Source organism: Phocoena sinus, chromosome 9 (genome assembly GCF_008692025.1).
Source record: "Phocoena sinus isolate mPhoSin1 chromosome 9, mPhoSin1.pri, whole genome shotgun sequence".
In the NCBI taxonomy this organism is placed as follows: domain Eukaryota; kingdom Metazoa; phylum Chordata; class Mammalia; order Artiodactyla; family Phocoenidae; genus Phocoena; species Phocoena sinus.
The window spans coordinates 75,096,644-75,120,338 of record NC_045771.1 but is presented as its reverse complement, the minus strand read 5'-3'; the positions used below and the strand labels follow the sequence as shown (position 1 = coordinate 75,120,338).

At 43.8% G+C, this 23,695-nt stretch overlaps 1 protein-coding gene across 5 annotated transcripts in view; it reads left to right on the top strand.

The window, feature by feature from the left end:
- RAPGEF5 (Rap guanine nucleotide exchange factor 5) overlaps positions 1-19,648 on the top strand; it is a 181,087-nt gene extending 161,439 nt beyond the window's left edge. For all 5 annotated transcript variants that reach the window (XM_032643882.1, XM_032643883.1, XM_032643884.1 and 2 more), the window contains 5 exons: positions 133-183; positions 871-958; positions 6,572-6,636; positions 12,478-12,532; positions 15,529-19,648. In XM_032643882.1, coding sequence (XP_032499773.1) covers positions 133-183; positions 871-958; positions 6,572-6,636; positions 12,478-12,532; positions 15,529-15,647 — 378 coding nt within the window. In that variant the 3' untranslated portion in view covers positions 15,648-19,648. The remainder of the gene's footprint in view (positions 1-132; positions 184-870; positions 959-6,571; positions 6,637-12,477; positions 12,533-15,528) is intronic.
- Positions 19,649-23,695: the final 4,047 nt, after the last annotated feature.

The window sequence follows — 23,695 nt, the reverse complement described above, 5'->3', positions numbered from 1 at the left end:
AGAACCAGATGATAGAGCTATTTATGTTCAGAAATGTGACATATATAACACAACTTAATGAACATTCCCCTTAGTGCCTCTCAAAATAACTGATTTCTTTTGACCTTTTCTTTTTTGTTTGTTTGTTTTTAGAAAATCCCTGGGAAGTTTAAGAAACTTTTTTCTGAACTTGAAAGTTTAACAGTAAGTAGTTGAGCCGGAGTAGACTTATTCTTCAAACTGATTGCTGGTGTCCAGTTTCTTTCTAGATTTCAGTAGTCGGTGTCTGCACTCTACCGTGTCAGGTAGCTTAGGCTAGTTCACTTGGGTATGAAAATGTAGCTTTGCTTCTTATGGAGTGAAGCAAGTTAACACTTCTTCCTCTCCGTGGAAAAAGGTAGTGAGAATGGTCCTCTTGGCATGATATTCAGAAGGCAGATTTTTAAGTATACTCAATTTTCGGTCTCTCTTCAGATCACAATAAAACTGTTGTCTTGTTTTCTCTGCATTATCTGTGCATTACGAGCGCAGTTTTTCTTTGCAGTGTGCTTAACAAAAGGCTGTGGGGTCACCTCATGGTAGAAACTATGGAGAAGAAACTGTACTTAAGGAACCTGTTTGAGGGAAGAATAATAGGGCAATCAAAAGGTGTCTGTCCTTTGCAGTCATTTCCCATTATTGTCAACCAGTAACTTGACTTTCATTCATTGCCTAGATTTCCTGCCCTAATTTAGTGAGTTTATTCTCCTAGGAACCCTTTATCTACTTTGTTCTTAGGAAGAACCACTCTATATCTAAATCATGTTCAAATGGTATAGTAAAAGTGGATTTAGAATTGTTTCTATAGCACATTGATTTTTCTTTCTCTTTGTAATCTTCTTGGTTCGGCAGGATCCTTCCCTGAATCACAAAGCCTACCGAGATGCATTCAAAAAGATGAAGCCGCCCAAAATCCCTTTCATGCCCTTATTGCTTAAAGGTAACGGTTTTCTATCTTCTATGCTATATAATTCCATCTTCCAGAAATTTGTCACTCTACAGAGGGCAAGAAAAGGAATCTCAGTTTATTTCTTTATAGTAATTTTGACATTCAGCCCTAACTGTGTTGGCTTGTGACTGTTTTTCAAATGTTCAATTATTTCTGAAATGCTTAAAATACTTAATTGTACTTAAGCAGACATCAAAGTGTTTTCGATTGACTCACAAAACTTGGCACTGGAAACGTTTGTGTTTTTACTTTACTCTGCTTTAAGCATCGTCTTATTTGAGTCTACAATTCACTTAATTCAACCAAGAATAAGGCTGGCATAAAGAATCCAAACAGTGATCAGTCACGGTCTATGTTTTCAACTTAAATTTCAGAGATTCAACCCGTGGCCTGCTGCTGTGTGAGAAGTACCTTTGGTCAACCCAGGCAGTGTAGTGTATGAAGAATTTTGGTAGGGAATGTACTTTCTTCTTTCCAGGAGTGAATCCAGTTGGGAAAGTATCTGACAGCTCCAAGTTAGTCGACTAACTTGTCTTCTGTAGAGAGCGCCAGATCATTCATCATGAAACATGTTAGTTAAATTTACTAACGATCTCAGGGGGTCTCTTTCAGACCCAGGGGATTAATGAAAGTGAAGTTCGTTTTCATCTGGCCTATGCTCCTGACATTTAGTATATATCCTACCTATGTGCTTTCCAGGAAAAGCAGGTTGGTCATTTTTCTTGGCTGTGTTTTGATTCTTTCCAAGGGATTATAGGAATACTCTTTTATATTGCCTTCACCCTTCAGAGGCTTGTAAATTCTGCTGGCTCAGTCCCCGGTGCCTACACCCATCAATGTGATTCTGGAAGTGAAATACCTGGGAACTGGATTGCTGGTTGGCCTGGCCGTCTCCTCCCTCACCTCCCCCCATCGCCAGCCCCACTGGCAATAAAGCTGATACTCGCTTTTCGGCTTCTCTCAAGAACAGCCAGAGCTTGGAGAAGTGTTGAGTTGCTATGCATCCCTGCAGCTATTTATTCAATCTTCATCTAGTATAAAGCAAGAATTTCTGGGAAACAATAATGTATTAGGACAATTGAGAGTCACACAGAATGCTTCATTCGAGCTCAAAAGATTCTGCGAAATGTAAATGGATGAAATAAGGAGAGATTGTAAAGCCAGAATACCAACTTAAAAGTTCATTTAATTTTTCATGTTTATTTCTAAGATAAGTTTATTCAGGCTTCTGATTTTTATTTAAAATAAAACACCAGCTGGAGAGCGGGGGTGGTGGCCTGTGGGAAGTGACACTTAGAATTATTTAGACACAAAGAGGAAAACTAGGAAGCGAAGACAGATCTGGGAAAGGAATTGATTTTAGGAAGACAAAATTTTGAAACAGTGGATGTTTTTAAGGTAATGAGAAAACAGTCGACAATGTCCCGTTAACTTAATTAGATATGAGCTGAGCTTTCTGCTATATATTAGTGGTTTTTCCCCCAAGGTACTTAATGCAGTCAGGTGCCTCACACTTATGTCTTAGCTTGGATGCAATTTTCTGCTTTACTGAGTTTATCTAGACCTCTTTGTCGGCAGCAAAACAAATCTCCCTTTTTTCTTTTGTGTGTGTGTGTGTGTGTTTAAATTTTTTTTTTAATAAATAGGTTTTTTCTATTTTTTTGTATACAGCAGGTTCTTATTAGTCATCAGTTTTATGCACATCAGTGTATACATGTCAATCCCAATCTCCCAATTCATCCCACCACCACCCCACCACCCCGCCGCTTTCCCGCCTTGGTGTCCATACGTTTGTTCTCTACATCTGTGTCTCTATTTCTGCCCTGCAAACTGGTTCATCTGTACCATTTTTCTAGGTTCCACATATATGCGTTAATATACGATATTTGTTTTTCTCTTTCTGACTTACTTCACTCTGTATGACAATCTCTAGATCCATCCACGTCTCAACAAATGACCCAATTTCGTTCCTTTTTATGGCTGAGTAATATTCCATTGTATATATGTACCACATCTTTATCCATTCGTCTGTCAGTGGGCATTTAGGTTGCTTCCATGACCTGGCTATTGTAACTAGTGCTTCAATGAACACTGGGGTACATATGTCTTTTTGAATTATGGTTTTCTCAGGGTATATGCCCAGTAGTGGGATTGCTGGGTTATATGCTAATTCTATTTTTAGTTTTTTAAGGACCCTCCATACTGTTCTCCATAGTGGCTGTATCAGTTTACATTCCCACCAACAGTGCAAGAGGGTTCCCTTTTCTCCACACACTCTCCAGCATTTGTTGTTTGTAGATTTTCTGATGATGCCCATTCTAACTGGTGTGAGGTGATACCTCATTGTAGTTTTGATTTGCATTTCTCTAATAATTAGTGATGTTGAGCAGCTTTTCGAATTTCCCTTTTTTCTACTGAAAATACATTCTCTCATTCCCGCTAGTAAATTAAACATTTTCTTTTTCATTAGAAGCTCAAGTTTAAAGAAGCACTTGTTTTTCCTTCATCTTAATTTTTTGCCATTATAAAACGTTAGTACTCTCTTGCATTTAAAGTTACTTTTTTTTGTCTGAAATAATTTCCAAAGGAAAACAGGATGAAACTTTTAAATATGTGTATATCACATCTGAGGTAAGACATTTTGGAAAACATAAATGACATTCTTAGCTTTTGTTAAATGCAAAATTATTTTAAAATTTGCTGTAAACTAGAGCAACCAACATTTTCATGAAAACTTCCCAGCCCTCCCCTCTTGTGCCTCCTGCTTTGCATTGCTTTTGGTTAGAGAAAGAGACCAAACTGAACTCCTTGGGTGTTAAGAAGGATTAGGGCTCCCATGTTTCATTTTTTGAGATAGTCAATTCCCAATACCATGCAGATTATCAAGTGAGCAGGTAACCTAAAAATGCTTCCAGCCATCAGCTTTTCTACTTTCCAGTGAATTTCTTACTTCTGATTTACTTTCCCCCCCATACTGTGGAATCCAGTTCAGAAAGTAGTGAGTGAGAAACCCTAAGTAAGTGTTGGGGAAAGGATCCAGCTGAGCTAAAGGTCAAAAGCAGTTGAATAATCTGTATCGTGGCGTTTTGGGAGATGGTAGTCCTTCCAGTAGAGTGAATGATCAACAGGTGTCTGAAGGTAAACTGAGGTCGTGTTTGTATCTTGGGGCGCAGATTATTATTGCACATTTGCGGGGGTGTTTAAATAAATGGAATGTTGAGGTGCTTGTATGTTTCTTCCTTCTCTTTCACTTGCCATCTCTTCAAACAGAGTCCTTTCATCCCCCGTCCTGTTATATGAAGTGTTAGGAGCGTGTTCAGATGTCTCCAGATCAAGGGGTCTGGCGGTTGCTCATTTCTAGCACTCTGAACCCTGAACTGCTTCACAGCCCATGACTTAGGTTCTGAGACCCCCGTTTTTGAGCTCAAACACCTGTATTGGTTTATCCTTCTCACACCTGCCTCATCATACACCTGCCGTTCATCTGCATCAAAACCTTCAGCCATTTGACCCCCTTCTCCTGGGCAGCAGCCCCTTCCAGCCCCTCTTGCCTCCCCACCTGGCCAGACACACCTTCCCTGCCTTATCCTCAGGCCAGCATCAGCCTAACAGCCCCCCACCCTCAGTAGAGCCACCGTCCTCGTGCGCTGGCCTCGACAAGTCCTTGAGAGTTGAGATTAAGCAAGATCACCCACGCAGAGGAGAGGGAGGAGATAGAAAGAGGGACAAAGGAAACACTGTAAAAGTTGCAGAGGCCCCCGTCTCCCATGAATTCAGCAAGGTGGCTGTAACGGGTGGTCAGAAATGTCCAAGTCCTTTCGGGTACCAGAGAGGCACCGTGGAGAGAGCAAGCAGGCTGCCTGGGCTTGGGTCCTGGCTCTGAGACTTAGAGCTGTGATCATGGGCCAGCTGTGCTTGTTCTTTGGACCATCCTTTCTTCACATTCTTTTCCTGCTAGGGCTTTTACCTTATAGTCTTTTGTGAGGATTAAATGAGTTAATGCTGTCTGACGCTGGTAATAAATATAAGCTGCGTTATTATCATCATCTTTGGGAACATAGGGAGCGGATGACAAACCTTGGAACACTGGGGGAATGGACGAAGAAACTCTGACAGGGCATTTGTAATCCGAATTCTCCACGAGTGAGGAGTTACTAGGCTTGTAGGTGGTGTTTAATGTAGATAGAGTACACACAGTGCTTTGCTTGCTGTACAAACAAGGTACAAGCTAACTGTGTTGGCTACTCTTTTTCTAAATATTGTGTCAGAGGTTGAAAGCTTGCAATTCTATTCTGAAAGCAAAACAGTGAAAGAAAATAACCAGAGAGTTTGTCAGATGACTGTGTAATTGTGAATTGCTCCCCTGGTAAGACATCAGTTTAAAAAAAAAAATCAAGGGGAGAAAACTTAGGAAAACGTTGCAGTCTGGTGGGGCTGGAAGCTGTGAATAAAGAATGCCATGAGAAAAGGGTCGTCATCAGCGTAGTCTGTAACTGTGGAACTGGTGTTGCCCCCTGGTGGGCAGTCAAAGCTCAGCGGCTGGGTGTGTTTCAGGCAGATTTCCCAAGCACCTATCTCGTAATTGCCCCATAGGGACCAGCAGAATCAAAGTCTTGATTAAATGCAAATGCTTTTCCTTTCTATTTAGAGGAATTTTAATCTGTTCGTTTCCCTCTTTATATCATGTTATTTTAACAAGATTTTTGAAAGTGATGTTCATTTGGTTTGTCCTCCATGTCTGTGATATAACATGATTATTTGCATGTTCTTTAAATTGTAGTATATTTCTTACTTTGATTCTCCACTGTGAGGACTCCCCAATGCTCAGTCACTGACCCTCTGATTTGAGTTTTTATAAGCCACCCCCTTTCAGAGCTTCAGCTTCTGTTATTATTGTAACTAATCCTTGTCTCTTGAAGAGACACTCCAGTAAGTTTTGCGACCAAAAGGAGATTTTTATTTGAATATCTTCTTTCACTTCAAATGCAGTAAGGCTCAAATCAAATTAACATTCCCGTCCTCTGAAAATGTATCTTCATCCTACTTTCCTTATGTTGTTTTCATCAGTGAATAGGCCCAGAAATCTTGCCTTTTCCAAACCTGTCCCATTACTCATTCACTTCAGATACACAGTCAGGCCCTGGCTTTGAAAACCAAAAATCTAAACCTTAATGCTTTAAGTAAAGCAGATCCATATACTTTGCCAGGGATTGTTAAAAAGCAAACACATAAATATTAAAAATCCTTTTTGTTTCTGGGGGTTCAGTTCTTTTCTGCTCGGTGTTCTGGCCTAAAAACATAATGGACCAGTTAAGTTATAGAATAGTGTTAGTGGATGTTAAGCAGGTTGAAGTCAAAGCCTGCAATGTAAAAGCAAGATACATACTTGCGTGAGTGTTATAATGTTTTCTCTCCACACGCATACATTATGCCCCCTCACATCAAATACTATTGAGATTCAGTTTCAAGTTGCCTGGTCAATTGCATGAAATAATCCATAACGTTTAAGAAAAATTAATAAGCTGCATTGCATCTATACCTCTTCAACTCTGCGTCATGATCCGTTCCTAATGGTACATATATCTTTTTGTTTTTAATTTTCAGATGTAACATTCATTCATGAAGGAAATAAAACATTTTTGGATAATCTTGTCAATTTTGAAAAACTGGTACGTAAAACTTCACTATTTCTCCTTTTTCCCACTGTAAGGGAAGTGTATGCTTTTCTGCGCCAAGAAACAAATGGTTTAAGTGCTTTTCTCCTCTGAATGTGCGGTGATTTATTTGCTGCATGTTGTACATTATCAACGCAGTGCGTTCCAGTTAAAAATAAGTGTGCCGGCAAGTTCTGGGGCCAAATATGAAAATCTGCTTTTTATTTTTGAAAACGGAACTTCATTAGATTGACATCAGTGGTTGAGTGTATGTGTTTGAACTAGAATGAAAGCTGTAAGGTTCCTGTCAGCAGGAGTTCACAGTCTTGAGGTTCAGCCTTGTTGCTTTAAAGGCATCTCCCTGTGTCTTGGCTTACGCTGCTTCTGAGGCACGGGACAAAGCTCTCCTTCTGGGGAGATACGTCCATCTTGGATATGAAGATGGAATTTGTAGGGTCTGCATGGGAGGGGAAGGACCACCCCTCTATCAGCCTGTGGACAGATGATGCCACTGTGGAGAGATCACCTCGTGCAAAGTGAGAAAGTGAGCTCATGAGAAAGGGGTCCCTGGCCAGTCCCTTCTTACAAGTCGCTGAAATGCCTCTTTGAGAACTGTTTCCAGGACACATTCTCAAGTGCTTTGTCACGCAGCCGGTTCCTACTAGCCTTTCTCACTGGCTGTGGGCACAGGAGGAATTGCCTGCGACTGTGAAATAGGAGTGCCCCGAAGAGACCCTGGGGACCACAAGAATGGATTTGTCTGACAGTTGAACTTTAGTGTCATAGGTGAGCCTGCCATGCACGGTTAAAGATGGTATCGGGGACCCCTGTCCGTAGACCCTGAACTTTGAGTGACCTTTTCCGTAATGGTAATAGATTTGTGTGAACTCTTTCAGAAATGGATCCCCGGTTCCCTGTGAGACTCGGTCAGGCATTTGAGAGAAGGTTGAGTGAGACGGGGGCCATAGACCATGACCAAAGAACGGTACCACCTGATGAGTCCAAACGAGGTTTGGCCTCTGACCTTTGCCTCAGAGGTGCCCCGCTCTAATTGTGAGGTTAACTCGCCACACACGGGATGAGGCGGTGCAGAGCCAGTGCAGGAGGCTCTGGTACAACCTGAAAACCCAAGCAGCTGAATCTGGAAGACTGACGTCTTGGGATAGCTTGCCTTAGCTCAGTTTTAATGATTTGAGGGTGATCGCTTTCTGGCTCATTAGTTATGAAGTAGACATGTCCGTAACTTTTTGAGTCTCTCTGTGCACTAAGTGCTTTGGGATCCAGCTCAGTTATTTTAGATACTACAGTCAAACCAACACAGCCCGAAATAGATATTTAAAGTATTGGGTTTTCTTGTACTTACTCTTTAGAGATTTGTCCTGGTGTCACCCAGTAATGTTCTGAAGATCCCAGGGCCCCTCTTTGTAGCCAAAGACTGTAGGCCCTAACGTTCTAGTCTGTAGACAGGTTAATCTTCAGTGTTTGGTATTAATGAAATGATTGCAGGAATAAGAAGCCTCTGGTCAATACTTACTTCAAATCTTGGCCAACACCTCTGCTTAAGAACGCCAAATAAGCTTTGGCGAGCATGTAAGAGATGTGGGACAAGCTGTGTCACACCAAGTGGAATTCCCTCTAAAGGTCTAGTACCCTTCCCTCTGACTAACCCAGAGGAAACATGCGAGAGCCAGTGTACTCTTTGTACGCTGACTGTGGTCAGTTGTTAAGGGTACAGTGGTGGTTGGCCCCCTTCCCAAAGAGAACCAGTGATTTGGTTAAGTTCATTGTGTCATTTCCCCCCAGATGGAGCTCCCCAAGTGAGAGAACAATTCAGTAAAGGCAAGCATGGGAAAGAGTGATGGAAAGCTTCCTGCACCCTCTCTCTTTCATTCTGACCAGCGTCTCTTTTCTTTTTTCCCCTGCTTTCTCCAGTGGTCCAGTGGAGGCCTTTTAACGCTGACTCACGTAGTCTAGGGTCTTGCTTTCATAGAGACAAGACTTAAAACTAACCGTGGGGACTGAAACAAAGTCTAACTAATAGTACTGCTCCTAGGGTCAATAATTGTATGTACCCCGAACCCTTTAATAAAGCTTAAGGAAATAACATGGCGTCAATAGGTAATCTTTTATTTCAAATTCCTGAAGAGAACTCTTACTAAAAAGACAGCTAGAAGGTAAGTGCAGTTATACACGCGTGCAGCAGGCCCACGGCACACAAGCTCACCCATCAGGTGCTTGCCATCACGTCATTTCTAAAGAGAGCAGATTTTGTAGGGTCACTGGGTTCCTGGTCCTCAAAGCAGATGGCATTTAAGGTACAGCATGCCTCATGCTGACCCCCACTCCTTGCACAGAGAAGACAGGCTGAAGTCAGAATTTTTTCTAGACAAAACTGTATTTTACATTGTACATAGCCCTATGTTGTACTTGGATGCTGGAGAGTGAAACTGAATTTCCTAGTAGAGTCAGTAGTTTCAGCACGTTTCTTAGCAAAAAGACAAGGTTTCACTTAAGCTATTGATAAAATAGCATCATCTTTCACAGTAATGAACCAGTAGAACCTAACTGAATTAACCTGTGGGAAGCCAATTCCTCATGATGGGTATTAGCCAGTGAACAGATAATTCAGTGTGTTATCTTTATCAGGCTGATCCAGGCCAACGCATTAGGTCAGAGAACACGAAACCCAGAAGTGCTTATTGGACCTAATAAGTTTTCCATTGTTCCCCACACTGCCTCAGCAGCTCCAAATGTTTCAGCCTCAGACCATTAAATAATGAAGAAACAAATGCTTTCTCCCTTTCTTCTCTTTATCACTCCGTGTTAAGAGCATCGTCTTTTATCGTAGCTTCCTCCCCGCTCCCTTCAGAAAACCTAAAGATGAGATCAGGGCTCTGGTTTCAGTGCTGCCCTGAGTACCTCACCTTACATCAGCTGTGCAAATGGCACGTGATAGAAATCAAGGTGACGCCATACCTTAAAACAACGACCGAACTGTCCTGGGAATAGTGGTAAAATTGGGGGAAGGAAATTTAACAATACATTCTCAGACATGAGTCAGGTCTCATTTCCTTTACAAACGCAACTCGAGCTGTTGCTGTAATCACTGTCCTGTTTATTTTTCACTATTGAGTAGAAATACAATAGAAATGCAGCCGGTGAGAACAATTTAATAAGTAGGTCATATTCCAATAATGTTTCTGGAGGTCTGCTGAATTTTAAGTAAATTTATTTTTAGTATTAACATTATTATTTTAGCAGTAATTTGTTGAGCGTTTGCTGTATATAGACGATCCTATGTTCAATGTGTGTAGGCAGGACATGAAAAACAATGGCCCAGGGTACGAACGACTATGTATAAAATAAATAATACACAAGGATATATTGTATAGCACAGTAATAATAGCCAATATTTTATAATAACTTTAAATGGAGTATAATCTATAAATTTTGAATCACCTGAAACTAATGTTGTAAACCAACTGTACTTCAATTGTTAAAAAAAAAATATGATGGCCCATTTAGGAAGGTTTGGAGGACCAGATCGTGAATAATGTGGATTCTTGAATTACAGGGTTATGTTTGGATTTTGTATGAAACAGTATGAAGTCGCTGTTGCCTTCCAGAGGACTAGAACATGATGACAAGTGTTTGGAGATTATTCTGGCAACTGCGCAGGAGGAAGTGTAGTGGAGATTGGTCTGGTCCTAAATGCCGTGTTTCCTTTACCGTGGTAGAGAGAGCTAGAAGGCGGTTGCAGGTACACAAGTATGAGGCGAGGGGATCTTGTCCAAAGGAAGGAGCTGTGAGTTTAAGAAATCTTTGCCTGGAGATCAGTAGGAAGCTTAGAGAAATAAAGAAGAAAACTGAAGACTATAAAAGGGAATGTACATTATAAACAGAAAACGGTCTCTGTAAAGATATTGATGTTTTAGAAAATGTACCTGTTTCATAAATATCTCATCTCCTGTCACCATTTGAGTTACTTGAGTCTTTGATTCCACAAAACTTCTGGCCTCCATTCAGCAAGTACGTGTGAGGCCACGTGTGTGCCGTACGGTTAGTGCTGGATACACAAAGCCCTCTCGTGATACTTGCTCTAGAGGAGGAAGAAAGTTCCACAAAGTGATTACAGCAACACAAACCCAATAAACACTGTACACAGAGCAGTGGGAAGGTTGAGAATGGAGCTTCCCAAGTGCAGGTGAACTCACAAAGACTTCATGGGGAGAAGGTGGAACACCTTCTGAAGTAAAAGCATATGCAAATGTGGACAGGTAGGTTGAGGGTGGACGCGCTGCATTTTTTTAATATATTTTTTTAAATATTTCTTTTAACTGAGGTATGTATTGATGTACGATATTATATGTTACAGGTGTACAGCATTGTGATTCACAGTTTTTAAAGGTTATACCCCGGTTATAGTTATTATAAAATGCTGACCATATTCGCTGTGTTGTACTATCTTTGTAGCTTATTATTCTACACATAATAGTTTGCACCTCTTTATCCCCTAGCCCTGTCTTGGCCTTGCCTCCTTCTTTCTCCCCACTGGTAACCAACCACTAGTTTGTCCTCTATATCTGTGAGTCGGTTTCATTTTGTTATATTCACTAGTTTGTTTTATTTTTTAGATTCCACATATAAGTGATATCATACAGTATTTGTCTTTCTCTGTCTGACTTATTTCACTTAGCCTAATACCCTCCAATCCCATCCATGTTGTTGGGAATGGAAAAATTTCATTCTTTTTTATGGCTGAGTCGTATTCCATTGTACATATATACCACATTTTTATCCATTCATCGGTTGATGGACACTTAGGTTGCTTCCATATCTTGGCAGTTGTAAATAATGCTGCTGTGAACATTGGGGTGCATATGGCTTTTGGAATTAGTGTCTTCATTTTCTTTGGATATATACCCAGGAGTGGAATTGCTGGGTCATATGGTAGTTCTATTTTTAGTTTTTTGAGGAACCTCCATATTGTTCTCCATAATGGCTGCACCAATTTACATTCCTGCCAACAGTGTAGGAGGGTTCCCTTTTCTTCATGTCCTCACCAACATTTGTGGTCATTTTAATGTTAGCCATTCTGACAGGTGTGAGGTGATGTTTCATTGTGGTTTTGATTTGCATTTCTCTGATGATTAACAGTATTGAGCACCTTCTCATATACCTGTCAGCCAAGTGTATATCATCTTTGGAAAAATGTCTGTTCAGGTCTTCTGCCTTATTTTTTTTTTTTTTTTTTTTTTTTGGCGGTACGCGGGCCTCTCACTGCCGTGGCCTCTCCCGTTGAGGAGCACAGGCTCCGGATGTGCAGGCTCAGCGGCCATGGCTCACGGGCCCAGCCGCTCCGCGGCATGTGGGATCTTTCCCGGACCGGGGCACGAACCCGTGTCCCCTGCATCGGCAGGACGACTCTCAACCACTGTGCCACCAGGGAAGCCCCTTCTGCCCATTTTTTAATCGAGTTGTTTTCTTGATGTTGAGTTGTATGAGCTCTTTATATATTTTGCATATTAACCCGTTATTGGTCATATCATTTACAGATATTTGCTCCCATTCAGTAGGTTGTCTTGTACTGCATTTCTTAACAGTATGTTTTCCCGTGGCTCAGTTAGAATCTGTGCAGCCGGGGTTGAGAGCCACTGTTTCTGAAGACAAGGTCAAATTTTCTTTTGTAATCCAAACTCAATATATATTATCAATTAAAGTTAGGTCCCGCACCAAATATAGCTCCTCTAAATACACCCAAAGGTGTTAGACTATCCAACCAGCCTCACAGCACCGCTAGTTCAGCAACACCCGAAATGACCCTTCCGCTGATGTGTTTCCTCTTTTGCCTTCCAGCATATGATTGCAGACACTGTCCGAACACTGAGACACTGCAGGACTAACCAGTTTGGTGAGTCATTGAAGTTGGGTATGGCATGTTAGTCTATCATACATTGGTATGGACTGTGGCCATATCACAACTATTGGTGGTAAAAAAAAAAAGATTGTAAAATATAATATGCACATCACATGCATATACTGTATTCTCTCTGTTTCATCACTGCATGTTTGGGAGGCAGAGTAGGAGAAGAAATGGCAGCTTTTTATCCTCTCCTGGCAGCAAGCGTACACTGTACAGAGTGACTTTAGACGATCAGAAGCTCCCGCTGTACCCCTGACCCAGAAAGTCTTGTTTGCTTGCCTGCTGGCTCAGAATTACCCGTGGGTTTATCAGGGGTGACCCTGTCCTTAACCTCCTTGCTTGGAGCCTTCCTGGAATAGGAATATAGTTTGTAAAAATGCCTAAAGCAGCCTTGCAGAATCTTTTCTCCTGTCCAATGAAAACTTCCTGTTTGGAGCTGCCTTTCACTGAAAAAGTATTTTTCTGAGCGCTTTTGTTGACTCCCCACTGAGACTGATGTATGTAGGAATATTTATTCCTTTTTAAATCTCAAGAATAATTTACACTGTGTTTAAATGATGTTAAAACATTGCAGGAAGGAAGGAAATCAGCTGTATTGAGTTCAAGGAGCTTTCACATGGGCAGTGGGATCCTGACCCTCGTGCTGGTGAATGGAGATTATAGACCCTGTGGGTGCAGAGCAGAAAACTCAGGCTCGGAGAGGCTAAATTTCAGCCGTTACTCAGACCGAGTACCTGACTGCCCAGCCCATACCGTTTCCTTCGCCTTGTGCAGACTTTATAATTATAAAGGGCAATTAAAAAAACAGAGAGTTCAGTAATTATAAATCAATCAAAAGTGACCACTAAGTAAAACTTACTTTGTTAAGCAATACATCCTCATTGTAAAACAATTTTTTTCAACAATACAGAAGTATCTTTAAAGTAGAACAATCAAAGTCCCACTTCCTAAGGAAAATATTACTAACAATTTGGTACATATTCTTAAGAATTTTCATTCCGTTCATGCCAGACTTGGGTAGTAATACTGTCCTCCAACAAAGCAACTGAACTTCTGTGTGGATTACAAAGTTTCTGTGTGAAAGAGAGAATTATAAACACAGGACCTAATTTTCTAAGTGCTCACATCAAGGAATACCGTTTGATACATGCTTGTATAATTGTCCATTAACTACCCAAGTACAATGCAGTTTCAATAGAAATAGCAATAACATTGTCATGGAGATTCATTCAAATGTACAAGCATTCTGTTGCTGATGAGTAAAGGATTTGTATCTCTTTCACCCCCCTTTGCTTCCCAAGTATTTATGGGTACTCAGCTAATTCTGAGACCTCAGTCTCACTCACCAAGGGCTTCCGGTCTGTATACGCTGCAGGTGTGGGCAGGAAGGTTCTACCAGTGGGGCTGGCCTTGACCTTGCCAGCCTCCCATCTCCCAGCCTCCCATCTCCAGAGAGTAAGTCTGCATAGCAAAAGGCAAAGGAGGAATTTAAATAACTATCAGGCCAGTTTGTGTTTTGTATTTATATATCTTTAAAAATCAAGTTTGGAACTGAATTATCTAAATTCAGTTTGACAGTTTATATAGGCAGAGTTAAACAACGTCAGCCCTTGGGATAAAACAATGTTAATGAAGCCACTTAGAGATTACAGAGTGCCATGCAAGGGTCACTTGTCATGGTTGGAAGCATTCCGCCTGCCGTCTTTTTAAGGCTGGAAAGTTAACAAAACTACCTCGGTAGCATCATGTTTTCTAAACCAAACAAGGGGGAATGGTAAAACTTTAACTCTGGTGCTTTTACTTGTTGAAACCAAGAAGCCTTGCTTCTATGTAACCGAAGAACCACAAGCCGTCCGTGACATACAAGCCCTAAATTATTTCCTCATAAAACGTATCTGTCACAGAGGAGGAAAAAATGCGTTTTCACCAGGAGATAAAATTTCTGCATTAAAATGCTCAGCCTCCTGGGGGCCCCTTTTCTGCCCCAGCTGAACTCCAGCCTCACCCCCGGCTTCTCCCTCTGAAATCCCACAAAGCAAGAAGACTCACAGTTACATTGTGTCACTGGAGGGCAGCTTAGCCCATCTCCCCAGGCCTTAATGCGTTTTTTGTTTGTTTGTTTGTTCCTGACCATGGGAAGTGGGCCTGCCCCACTGTCCAGGCTACTTTATCTCTGGTTCCTTATCAGAGCTGTCAGCAGCATGGCACACACGGGTTCACAGTGCACCAGAGCCTCTTGTGGCCCTTTAACCGCCCTGCGTCTGGGAGTAGAAACTCCCTTGCTTTGTCCTTCGCTGCGTGGACGTTACCCCATCCACACACTTTCTGAACCTGCTTTGCCTGCAAACCAAACCTTGAGTCCACTTCTGTGATATTCGTTCATTTGATTGTTCCCTTAATTTTTTCTCCCCCAAATAAGGACTCCAAAAGATTTTCCTACCAAAATAAGGACATACAAAATCAAAAAAAAAAAAAAAAAAAAAAAGAACTAATGTGTCCGTGCAGTCACCAGGTTAGCAGTGATTTCTGACAGTTCCAGCCTGAGATATAAGAGCCTGTGAAAGCCATTTAATGGGGCAGTCACTGTGACAAGCTGCATGGCGTGGGAGCCGAGACCATGGACTTGGGGGCCTCACGGCCTGGGTTCTGGTCCTTCTCTGCCGCTTACCTGCTAGGTGTGTGCTGTTTCACGTTCTGTAGAGGGAGATAATAACAATCACTAAATACTATATAATATTAGGAGAAATTGCTCTATCAATGTTGGTAGAACAGACATCTTGCCAGTCTAATTACCTGACCTGAGGCATCTGGTCTGAGCTGGACAAGCATCTCTGGGATTAAGATAAAGATATCTCTTCTGGGACTCTGACCAATGCGAGTCTGCCTTCTGGGTTTACTCTACGCCTTCAGGTGGGGTGTTACTGGTATTCAGAAACAGCATTACTGCTCTCATGAGATTGACTTTTTTTCCTTCCCCAAAATAGGAGGTGACATATCTCCAAAAGAGCACCCAGAGTTAAAATCCTACGTTCATCACCTGTGCGTCATTGACAGCCAGCAGGCCCTGTTTGCGCTGTCGCACAGGATCGAGCCACGGGTGTGAGCCCCCCCACGCCTCGCCACCCTGGAACCGCAGCCCCGGGAGCTCCGGGGATGGCAGCGCCGAGCACGTTGCTTTCCTGAGAGAAAAGAAGTTGCTGAGTTTTATCAGCGTATCACAAGACATACACAGGAAAGCCAGCCAGAGCGTGCTCGCGAAGTGATGTCAGCTGCCAGAGATGCGGAGAGGCTGCTGTCGGAAGGAGAAGGCAGAAACTTTCTCGAAATGGAGAAGTCTGGTTTCTTAGGATCACCTTGTTGAACCAATCCAATTTTCACTTTGAGATGCGCCAGCGTCAAGACGAGAGACCGTCTCCTGTCATACGGTGACCAGGTGTCTCAGTAAGAGCGTGTGTGAGCCTGAGAGGAGTTTTACTTTGCATTTCTAGGCTGTCCAAGCGGGAGCTCATTTGAACACCTGAAGACAGTGACGGCATCTCTAGGTTTCCAGGGAGACGCACCGGTCTCTGTCTTTATGAACTATGACATCACCAAAAGCCACTTGTGTCTAGGGAGTTAGTGAGGACTGGCAGCTGGCATCCCTGCTCTGATCTCCAGAAGAGAAATGGCAAGGCATGCATTTCTTGGCATCCCCAGTCACTTAGCGATGTATGCTCGCAGGTGAAATGCTTTTCTGCGCAACTGATTCACAACTGTAGGCAAGTTAGACTAAGTTGCTTTGCCAACACGGAAGAACAGTCACTTTTAAGAAACCGACTCATTGAATTTCTGGGGATTTTCTTTCCACGTGCAAGCAGGCTCTCATCTCGGGTACAATACGATTTTTGACAAAAGCACAGTGGCTGACACATTGCGGGCACTCTTAACTGTTTCTGGGGGTGACGGTCACAAAGGCCCGCCTTTCTGTGCCTGGCGATGCCCTCGTGTGTTGCTTGCTTCCAGCGGCCTCATGTCCATTACTCTGGAATGAGAACGGCCCGTACAGGGAGTTTAAGTGGGATCTGATGTGTGAAGCACTTAGCACTCCCCTGGAGAAGAACAAGGGGTTAAAATAGTGGTGATTGCCCATCTTTCAGCAAATGAAAAGAACCCCAAAGATCTAAATGTCTTACGTATGTTGGACACTTAGAAGTCCTATAGTCTGCCTCCCAACCAAGGCAGGGAGCCTTTCTATAATTTGCCTTTTTTTTTTTCCCCCCCAAAGTCTCAGAGTCTTTTAAGTCTTTTTATTCCCATTTTTACAGGTTGGGGCTCCTACAGTAAATATGACCTCTTGCTGTTCTCAAGAACTGGTTAGAGGATTTCCCTCAACCTTCAAATGAACAAAAAAGCCTGTGGGATACAGTAATGAAATCCACCCCTGCCAGCTAGATCCTTGTCACTTTGCTAAAATACAAGGGCCCTGCTTTGCCTGTTAGGTTCATTCATTTTCCACACACGTGATCCCGGTGCCCCTCTCACCCCTCCTACCTGGTCCTCTCCTTGGACCGCTTCTTCATGTCTCATCAGCACCTCATTACTGAGATGTGTCCAATGCTTTCTTACACCTTTACAGCAATGCTGTTTCCTGGGCTCGGGAACCGCACTGAGCTTGAGAGATCCCTGTTAGCAGCCCCAGGGAGCAAATTTGAGGTAGGACTTTGAAAGAGAGTCTGTCCCAGCATGTCAAGCTTCAGCCCTGAACATTAACAGGGCTTTATAGAAAGGCACCATCCAGGGCTGGTCCACTCAGAGAAATGCCCCAGGCTCCTGGGAATGGAATGAGACTCATTGGAGGAGATCAGACCCACCAGAACCAGGGAAAAGAGATTTTTCTCGTGGCTGATCAAACACTGGAAAAGCGCTTCCCTTGGCAGTTACTGAGGACGCTGTGGGCTTACAGCACCAGTGTGTGTTCTGGTCTTTTCTCTATGCTCGGGAGTAGCATTGGGCCATTCTAATCCTACGAGGCCATTTGGACATCGTCTCTTGTGTTTTACAGTTTAAATGGTTATTCACATTAGATCTACATTGCTCCAACAAAAAGTATTGCAATTGCTCCAGTGGAGAACTGTTTTAGCACAGCACCTGCTGCTTGGACCTCAACTCAGATGTGTGCGTGGCCAAACGAATCCACACGTACATCACACCTAAACAGATTTTGAGGGTGTAGTCAGAGTACCCCACGTGGTATGGGTGGAAACAGACTGGGAGAGAACGGCGCTTGCCCACTGTTTCCTCCAGCCATGGTCTTGTGGCTCTTGGGGCAGCAAAAGGGAAGGATTTTGTTTTGTTGAGATGTGCTTTTCCATCCCTGTCTTCTGAAAGTCAAAATCTCTAAATCTTCCTGAAATTTAACAACGATCTGCAGAGGTCTCCCAGGCAGCAGCTCTCAGAAATTTCAGAAGCAATGAGAAGACGTGAATCTGGAATCAATGAATTCAAGGCAGAATCATGGGAACCAGGTGTAGCTCAACATGAAGCTGTTTCTAATGAGTCTGGAGCTGTCCAAGTGAACAGGCTGCAGGGGACTTAAGCAGGGTCCCTGTTAAGAGGGATGGGTCATATTCCCTCTGCATATATCTGCCAAGGCCTCTTTGGAATAGGTTTTGTTCTGGCTAGAAGGGTGGCCAGGAGGACCTGTAAGCTCTTTTCTAACTGTCAGATTTTCACAATCACACGAAATCTCCATTCACTCTGAAAAATCTCCTATCGTCTGAGACCTTCACCAGCGACGGGTGCGTGGGCACTTCTAAGGGGGTTCTTTTTGCTATGGCACAATTTTCAGACACTCCTATGGGTCTTTGGATTTGTCAGCAAACCAGCCCTGCTTAGAAGTTAGCACAGGGCAAGTTCCTATCGGCAAAATCACAACCACTCAAAAGAATTTTTTTAATTTTTCCATACACATTTGCAGATGCTCCAAAGACTACAGTGTTTTATAATAACTTCACTCTTAGTTATAATCTGTATAATTGCCAGATGGTTGTAGTGATACATATTATGGCCTGCATTCACTTTATTCTAGTATCTCTTTAGAATAAATTCATTTTCCTAGACCCCTGTCCACAAGCAAGTTGGGTGGAGAATACCTTAAGTTCAGAAGCATAGGGACAAAGTAAAAACCCATACCTCCCAGCTTGTAGGGAGATGTTGCACTAATGCATACTCACCTCCAAGCAGGGAGACACAGTGGCATCAGCGAGAAGGTGCTGGTGACGTTTGATCCCTGGAGCTGGGCTTCCACTGCTGCCCCGATCCCTGCCCAGTGGTTTTGTTGCAGCCATCACACACACCACAGATTCCAAGTGTCCCTAGATGGCACAGCTAATCTGAGCTTCTCAGAAACTAGGCAGAAACATTAAAATGGGGAAGACCAGGTCCACTCTGGTGATCTAACATGGATAGCATTTCTTTTAAATGCTTCAAAGACATGGCCGTAAATTTTCAGCCTGCTTATTAACGAGTGAGCCGTTGTGCTTAAAACTAGTGCTGGAAAAAAGTTTTTAAAAATTGCCAAAAAGTTAGATGAAAATGTACTATATAAAGCAAAGCTGTATATACTAAACATTTTTTAGCAGAGTAATATTTATTTGCATAGCCTATTTATTCGTATTACACTGTTATCAAATACTGGGATGAAATCGATGACCAAAAGCAAGGACTCTTGCCTTTTAATGTATCATTAATTAGGACCGCTGTGACATTATCAGCTTGCATTAACAGAAGATAGAAAACCCACAGTCAGGGCGTCTACCTAACTTCTCAGGGACTACACTTTGTAGTTTTCCACCATTAGAAGAGCTGGTAAATATGAAACATTTGTGGAATTACCAGAATTGCCATTAACAGTATTTTCTTTCTCATATTTCATGCTTTCTGCTTCTGTATATATGACTGTGCTGTGTATTTATCAAAGCTAGCAAGCAATAATTTATATGTAAAAATGGCCAAGCAATATAAGGTGAAAACTTACATATAAGTCACTGTTACCTTATCTTGTATTTTCAAGTGTTTTTTTTAAAAAACGGCTTTTCCAAATATAAGATGATGTTAAAGATACTATTCATGCCTCAGAGCTTCTTGCTTTGTGATGTCTGGGGGCTCTGTAGCCTGTGTTCCAGCAGCATATTACGCTCAGATGTGTGGAACTCAGAAATCATTTACTTGCCGACAGCGCTACAGGTAGGTGAAGAGATTCTCAGGCGACCCATGGAAGCCTGAATCACTTGTGCTGCCATTGAGTTATCGTAGAACCTAAAGACCCTGGACATCGCATCGTATTCTGGGATGCGGAGACTCCAACAACCCGTGTCATTACCTCACCCCACTCAAGTGGGACCACGTACTCTCCCTTCCTTACCAGCCCAGACACTGAGGCAAGCTCCAAGCCCCGGTGGTGATGCCCTGGGCCTGGAATAGCAGCAGGACCAAAGCTACGGGTGGGACGATGAAGCAGAGGGGTGGTAATAATGCTCTACTGGAATGGAAAGATGAGGGTCATATACACTGGGGTAGACTTATCCTTCAGACTCTTCTCTCCCCCTCCCTCCGGAAGAATTATACATCCTGCCCATGGATGTCAAGCTTGGCCTTTGGCAGGTGCTGACCCCTCCCCCTGCAAGAGGATTATGTCGTTTACCATGTTGAGCTGAGAACCGGCTAAATGTCTTCCTCTGTCCAGTGAAAAACGGGGAGAAGCAACCCGTGTGGCTTGGAGACCGAAGCTTTGAGGTAACCTGTGGCTGCCATGTCTCCTCTGCTAGGAGACCCGCAGTGTCCAAGTAAAGGTGTCTCCATCCACTGGACTCTCCAGCTTGTGAAGGATGTGTCCCTTGAGTGAGAAATAAAGCATCATCATTAGAAGCCACTGCACTTGGGTGGCAGGGCGGGGGTAGGTGACTACCCGGGTGGAGTTTCACCGAAGCTGACTAATAGTCTCCAGGACACTGCTTTCTTGATGAACGGCCCTTTCCCTCGGTCCACGTCGGGGTGATAGTACTGACTTTGCACATTACCTGATGGATAAAACCACCGGCTGTCCTCTATCCATGCAAAGGGCTAGTGTTTATGTAGGAAAAGGTAAAGACCAGATGATTCTCTTGGGTTCTTGATCACTAGGAAGTGGTACTCTCTGTAACAAGGGAAAATGGGAAGAGATGCCAAAGTGGGGGAATGGGCTCTCAGACCCTGGGGAGCAGAGAGAGGAGGACCACTGAGCTTGGATGCTTCGTTCTGACCCATCATCACTACATCTGTGGGCTCAGGTCTGGATCTGGAGCAACGCAGGAGATGAGGGGAGGATGGAAGCCCTAGGCTCCAGCTTCAGAAGGGAATCGGAGGGGAAAGGGAAATCGCCATTGCTCAGCATTCTCGGAGACTTTCTTTGCTGGGATTGCCCGTACTGGGAAGATGAAGGCTCCCGCAGACTCAGAAGCTGGTTCTTGTTCTAGCAAGCCTCAACATGAACTTTCTGGTCCTGGTGCACTAGCTACAAAATCGGATTTCAGAGGATGGGAGCTCCAGGTCTGGTCCAGCTCTTCGAAGTCTTCTGGATCCACAATGAGCCACTTGTGTATTTGTTTTCCATTTACGACTTTAGACGAATGAAAGTCCTAAAGCTTTAGACTTGCTGATGTCCTTCAGTAAAGCATCCCTGCTTCTGAAGGCAGCAGGTGCGCCTTAATAGAGAAGACCCTAAGGCAGACCCCACCGTGGAGCCTTACTCGCCTGAGATGCAACCCTGGGAAGTGGTATTGAGCCCGCCTCTCCCGAAGGCCCCTTTCCTCCTCTGAGAAGTTTAGAGGTTCCCAAGTTGTCTGTGTGTGGTTGGAGGGTTAGAGGCTATAATCTCTAGTTAGAACTTGAGTGAAAATAGTTACATTCTGAGAAAATCCGTGCAGTGGTCACCTCGGTCTTGAGAGTCCCGACCAAAAAAAAAAAAAAAAAAAACCAACAACAAACAAAACAATGCATCAGAGAGATTGAAGGCTCAAAACCAGTGAGCCCACATGCGAGAATTAAGACAGTGGCAAGATCTTTCCCAAGTTCTACAGCAACGGTGGCTCTTCGGTGTCTCGTAACAGGTAAATCCCTTTCTCCTGGGAAACCTTTGTATGGCCAGTGACGGCCAAGTTCAAACCATGGGAACGAACTATCTTGATTCCTCACGTCCAGCACCCCTTGCTCATCAAGTTCTCCACCAGCTGCTCTGTCCCCACTTTCCCTGCATGAGTTCAGGCCTTCACTATCCATTACTTAATCATTACAGCAACTGTCTACCTAGGCTTCCTCCCTTTAGTCTAAATTTCCCCCGTCAATTTTTTTTTTTTTTTTTCTAAAATACAGATCTGATCGTGTCTGTCCTAGCTCAGAATCCTTCAGCAGCACCTTCCAAGCTATAGAACTAAACCTCAATAGTATGCAAGTTCACATTCTGGCCTCTACTTACCTGTCCAGGGCCAAAGAGATTGGGAAGATGGCCTCCAGAAGACGAATAACTTGGCATCCCCTTGAAACTGCTCTTCTACTCGGGGAGATTCATTGATTCATACCAGTAAGAATGCCAGCTGAAAACATGCACCTGGGACTTCCCTGGCGGTCCAGTGGTTAAGACTCCACACTTCCACTGCAGAGGGCATGGGTTCAATCCCTGCTTGGGGGGCTAAGGATCCCGCATGCTGCGTGGCAGTGGCCAAAAAAAAAAAAAAGCACCAAACGTTTGCTAAATAAATCAGTGTATGTGAGACTTATTTGCTCCTTCTCAGATGTGAAATCTTGAAGCCAGGCTGGGAAGTATTCAGAGCTAGCTGGAGTCGGGGCAGGGGCTCTGACTGGCTTTGCCCAGATCACCAGAACTGCCTTGAGAATCACGAGCTCTTTCCTACCAGAGCTGTGCAGACAGACCTAAAACCAACTAGCAATCCGATCATCAGACGAGGCTCTGAGAGAAGACCTTTAAGATCCCTTCCAGCCCCTGGCTGTTAAGAAAACTGGTTCAGATCTGCGATTGCTAGAGATAATTGGTTTTGTTTTGTTTCAGGAAGTGACTTGGCTGATGTGGGAAGAAAGGACTGTTCATGATCCTTTGTATTCCGTTGACCTGGGCTGGGCCCCAGCTGGAAGGGAAAGGCAGTGGGACGAGGGCGGAAAGGAGCACCTCGCCCCTTCCCCGTCCTGTGCCTGGTGCTGACTCCACAGTCCTATCAGAGATCAAGGCCTGCAGTAAACAGCCAAATAAAGCCCTGGAGTCAACGCAGCAGGGCCTGCTACCGAGCACTAAGCTGGCCACCACCTCCCGAGGGGTAAGGAAGGTCCACAGCAAAGGCGAACCTCGTCCTTTCTGCTGTCACTGTGTTCTGGGCTCCCATAACATGGCCTCACCCTGCCTTCTCTCCCAGGCACCCAGCCTGGACCCGGCACTCAAGTCTGGCCAGGCTCTTCTGTCTTCCACCCCCCTTCCCTACCCCCCAAGGAAGGCGCGTGCACTCCCAAGCCCTCCTGGAGGACCCCGTCCCCCGCTGAACCCCCTTATCCCTGTATGAATTCCTACAGCAGGTCCCATAATGCAGCATCTGTCCACCCATCCTACACACGGGCTGCCTCGAGGGTGAGGAAAAGGGTTAACAGTGTAGCCTCTGAGGCCAGACTGCCAGGTTCAAATCAGGCTCAGGCATTTTAGAGTTGGGAGAACTGGTGCAAGTTTCCACCTTGATCTTAGCTGCTGTTTCTGCACCTCAGAAAATGGGGGTTCGTATGCCTCCTCCCTTACAAGGTTGTATGAGGAAATGGATGTAACACCCTCAGTATAATGCTTGGTACATAGTAGACACTCAATGAAAATGATCTACGATAACTATGATGAGGATGAGGATGAATCCTGGATGCGTGCCGGAAGATTTGCACCCACGTTTCTCCTCTGCTGTGGGCCCATAACTTCTCATCCTCAGTTCTCTCGATTGTCCAACAAGATGATGAGCAACATCTTTGCCGCCAGGCAGCCGTGCGAACGAAACAGACAAAGCGTGTGAGCGTCCTCCGTACGCGCTGAAGTGAGATACAAACGTGTGGTTGCCTTCTGAATCCCCACATGCTTTGCTCAGCACTGGGACA